The 5,000-nt window shown below is 41.5% G+C and overlaps 1 protein-coding gene across 11 annotated transcripts in view; it reads right to left on the bottom strand.

Moving 5' to 3' along the window:
- Positions 1-2,031: 2,031 nt before the first annotated feature.
- Positions 2,032-5,000, bottom strand: part of LOC119582508 (homeobox protein cut-like) — a 188,871-nt gene continuing 185,902 nt past the window's right edge. For all 11 annotated transcript variants that reach the window (XM_037930890.1, XM_037930874.1, XM_037930855.1 and 8 more), the window contains one exon: positions 2,032-5,000. This exon is cut by the window's right edge and continues 436 nt beyond it. In XM_037930890.1, coding sequence (XP_037786818.1) covers positions 4,180-5,000 — 821 coding nt within the window. In that variant the 3' untranslated portion in view covers positions 2,032-4,179.

Raw genomic sequence — 5,000 nt, 5'->3', positions numbered from 1 at the left:
TTCAAGTACAACAAGAAGGAGAAACATTCGAATAAAAAAGAAAGAGAAAACAAAGAAATATTACTTTCAGGGTAAATGTATAATAATTTACATGCAACATCTGCTTCCACTGGGAGGGAAATCCTATATTTTTTCCCACATGATTTAGATTCTTCTCGTGGGATTACAACCTCACCTGTGACTCGGCGTTCACAGGACGCCTCCCACGTGACCCTCAGGAAATCCAGAATTAGCTTAAAGTCTTATTCCTTACGCTCTACAACGAGATATTAGCCTTATGGAAAGCCCTGTCGATTTGTCATTCACTTCCACTATAGAGTTCATGTTGCAGCACCTCTGTGAACCTCGTCCGCTTGATAGTCACTACATGTCATCATCAACCACGCTCTCTCCAGGACAACTATATATATGTGAAAAATCAACGAATAGAATTTTATGGGTACTTTTAAAAACTGGGTGACTTTTATGGTACAAGTACCTTAAACAACAAAACAGATTGAGGACATAACCGGGGGAGACTTATGTCACCATGACGTCATCAGACGCCGCTCACCGGTAACTTGCACTGTCAACACACCGGGTCTCACGCCGGCGCGGCTTCTACCAACGAACAACTTAATATACAAAAACAATTTCCTACTTAAACAAACATCATGCTGTTGATAACGTGAGACGTATTCAGGTAATGCTACCAATTTACGGTAAATGAGCGATGATAACAATGAATAATAATAATGACAATAATAATAATAATAACAATAATAATAATAATAATAATAATAATAATAAGTTATAATAATGATATTAACAACAACAATGGTAATAAAATAATGATTTTTAATGTATTAACAACAACAATGGTAATAAAATAATGATTTGTGGTGATAATAACAACAGTAATAGTAGTAGTAGTAGTAGTAGTAGTAGTAGTAATAGTAATAGTAATAGTAATAGTAATAATAATAGTAATAAGTAATAGTAATAGTAATAATAATAATAATAATAATAATAATAATAATAATAATAATAATAATAATAATAATTCCAATGAATTATTCCTTTTCAAGGGATCGTCTTTCAGCTAAATAGACATGGATCCTGCCACCTCGAGTTCAGAAACAAGTAATCTCATCCCGTGTTGTGTGAAGCTATTTTTCTCGGAAACGAAAAAACGAAAAAAAGGAGAGAGAACCAAAAATGCAAATCATATCATATTTCGAATCAAAATTTGCATCAGATCGTTATCCCAGGTTAGCAGCGCGTCATTCAGGATAACTCTCATTCCCACTACAAATGGAAAACATAAATCACTTATGTAAGCTTGATTCCACATCCATAAATATGGGATGGATGTAGCCAAGCAAAATTAGCATATCAACGCGTCATACTTGCGAACAAACACCGGATTCGGTTCACTGGCCATCGATAAAGACATTACTCTTTTTTGCAAGTTCGGGAAGTAATTACATTTTTTTTTTTGCAAGTTCGGGAAGTATGAATAGCAAAAATATGCTACTGAAAAAATGTCTCGTCTGAAGTGAAGCAGTGTCGTTTGTATGTGATTGCGCGTCTAAAATTCTATCGGGGGAAAAGTGAGTAAAAGAAATGTATTTTGATTTTCACACAAATTCGTTTTCATGGGTTGTCCCTGCTCTCTAAATGTTTCTATGGCCGAATGCCTATGGCCGATCAGCGAGCGGAACTTGTCCCTTTGTTAAAAATCGTAGTATTGAGGTATTCTTATAATTCCCTCTTTCCTGTCGAAGGAAAGGTTGGGGGGAGGGGGGGCAGATTGTCGAACGAAGTCAAGCCAGTTAGACTTCGATTGTCACAAGGAAAAGTTTGTAATAATTTAATCATGGTAATTGAGTTTATCCGCTGTGCCTCGATGTTACGTAAGATAGCACTGATACATATGTACACGTGTATATGCGCGCATATATTAGCATTTACGTATATAATTTACAGCTGGATGTCAACATCAAAAAACGAATTCCAATAATGACCTAAAGGATAAAAAAAACAACAACATGTAAGCACTGACCCTGTGGCGCTTTATGAACGAGAAAGAGCGACATAAAAAAGGAAAAGAAAATCTCTCCCAGAGATAAAAAGTCTCCGGCGACACAATTACCATTACCGGTCACATGGAAAATTTGAACAAATCGTTTGGCGAGGAAGACCATCTCAAATGTCACTCTCTATCCACCACAATAGTTCTCGGAGCCGTGAGTCCTCCCCCTTACCCCCCTCCCCTTTCGCCCTCTAGGGGAGGGAGGGGGCGGGGTATAGGGGAGGGGGGCCCGCGACGGACTCTACTGTGAGGGAGAGTGATGTGTTCAAGTACTCTACTATTAGCCGTATTTTTTTAGTGGTATAAGCGTTTCAGAATTAATGTTGTAATAGCAAATGGATTATGTCATTTGTATGATTTATGTTATTTTTCCTCTCTCTTTTAGGTGTTTGGAATGTGTAGTGGTACAGACACCGAATACTGCAATGTTTGGACTTACTATTAGTCAGATGTCCAGATGATTCTCTCAGAAGCTGGGAAAAAATATATCCGTGAAAGTTGAAATCACGACTTTTAATGAAGGTCAAAACGTTTCTGATTTCATCATTCTGTTGCTGATTGTCACAGACGATCTCGAGTAGGCCATCACCATATCATCATTATTTTTCTTACATTTTGTAATAAACACAAAATTACAGACCGAATATTAAGAAGAATAAAATACATATAGTAATAAATTTCACTCGATTACCTGAATACTCTGCACACTAACACCAGTTTTCTTTCTTAAACCCTACAACCAATAACAACTTAAGCTCAAACATGCCCCTCTTGTAGTCACGACTATTGCGTATCCGGACACGTATTAGGACACGCTAATATGTATTTTTTATTTACCATTTTATTTTTTGTCAGTAATGCCCATGTCTTATGCGCTCTTGACTGGCCGTACGGAAGTCCCCGGGCACAAAAGTGTCCAACCCTTAACAAAGCCAATTGTGGGTCTCCTATATAACTAGGGCCAATCATCTTCAGGGAATATATGTATAGAAATGGACCAATGGGGTTTAAGGTTATCCTTCTGCTGACATTTTCCTCCGTGTGCATCGATCATTCATTGGCCAACTATCTACACGGTATGTGCCGGAACATGGCTTGTCTCGGGGTTCATACGGGGCTAGTTTCTGTTGCCGTTTGGAATTTCTTTGCACATTTCTTTGCACTCTGAAGCCAGCGGATTAGATTCACTTCAACACATTATGAAGGGCTGCGAGAGATCACATTAATCTTGGATGACCGATGCTGAATCCATGGACTAGATGGACATTTCTTTTTAACATTATTTATTGATTGAACAATGAAAAAGTGAAATTAGTTGAGAAATAAAAGACTAGAACTAACAGTCTCGAACATACGTGTGCTGGGTCATGCGGGGAGATTTATCAGTACCCAAGCCACAGTTCTTAGAAATATTTTTAATGGTTACTTGCTAGTCTCACTCGGGGAAAGAGGGGTACTATTTGGTTCTACTCTGTACTATTTGGTCAATGAAGGGTTCACCGGAAAAATCTCATGAATATCATTATTTCATATGGGCATACATCTTTGCAAGGTCAGGGGTTCGACCATTTCACTTGTTCGATCACGTCCGTGTTTTATTTATCTTTTTTTTTTTGCTTTTATTTTCAGAGACCGCCTTCCATCAGGGGTCAAGTATAGTCCTTGCGCGATAAGCACTGCGCAAAGTTCCCACCACTGTCACATCGGCAACAAGCAGAGAACAGTTCAGCGTTATGGCATTCTAAATACCTGAAGTAACCTAACCTAAGGGGAGCTTGATCAAAAACTTGGGAAATATATACAAATCTTTAGACAAGTTAACAAGTAAAACACACGAACATTTCATAATAAAATAACAGAGGTTGACATTTTGTAGGACTTATGACTTGAGAGTCTAAATTGTGATTTTAAAGGCCCACAATGTGCCTAAGAGATTCCACGTGGTTCTCCGGCGACACAGCGCCTTGGCATCATCATCCAACCTAGCGAAGCTCGCCACTTGCCGATAGGACGAAACATTTGGTATAATGCACGAACAATAACACGCTAAGAACAACGGGATAAACTCTGGAATCCAAAAGCGTCGTTTTAGGCAGATGCTAGCATCACGCCTCTTCCTCCTCAACCTCGTCCGTCTCCTCCTTGACAGCCTCTTGACTGGGCGTTGGCTCTTCCTGCAAGGTAGAGGATTCCTCCTCCTGCAATGTGACTGGCTCTGTCAGTGTGTCTGGCCGCGGGGAAGGTGGGTGTGTGGAGGCTGGCTGTTGTTCCTCCTCGTTCTCGTCCTCCTGTTCCTCCTTCAAAGAGCGGTTGCGGTTGGCTTCATCTACTGGAGTTGGTTCAATGCGCACTGTTTCCTGTTCCCTTAGACGATAGTCATCTGTCTGCATGACACACACGCCGTTTATAATAACCTCGCGCTCCTTACCTCCCTCACCTGATGCCCACGATGGGTTTACCCACTGTGGGGCAGCGGGCTTCCGTCGAGAGGTCCGTGGGAGGGGAGAGGGGGCTCCTCGGCCGTCACGATCACCATCTTCCCCTTCAGAACGTCCTCCTCCACTTGGACTCATGGCACCGGACATGTTGGAATCCTCGTCAACAAGTGAAGCATCGTCATAGTCATTTTCTCCCTTCATAGAAAGGTCAAGACCACCGCCGAGAGAGTCCAGGCGGGGATTGCCCAGCTCCTGCTGACCCAGGTGTGGGAAGTGCGAGAACAGACCTGGAGGAAGACCAGGGCCTAGGCCAGGTAGCGTTGGAGGCAGGCCCTTCTCCTTCCTCAGTTCCATCAGTCGCTGAGAGAGCAGGAGGCGGAAGTGAATGGGGTCGAAACTCTGTCCCTGGCCTTGTGGATGGTTTGCTGGTGGCTGTTGAATGTCACGGTTGGGTGAGCTTCCTCCACCGGGGCTGCTCGGGTGCTTGA

This window comes from Penaeus monodon, chromosome 2, assembly GCF_015228065.2.
Source record: "Penaeus monodon isolate SGIC_2016 chromosome 2, NSTDA_Pmon_1, whole genome shotgun sequence".
NCBI classification, from domain to species: Eukaryota; Metazoa; Arthropoda; class Malacostraca; order Decapoda; family Penaeidae; genus Penaeus; species Penaeus monodon.
Note: the sequence above shows the minus strand (reverse complement) of the source record. Positions and strands in the feature narration are given on the sequence as shown.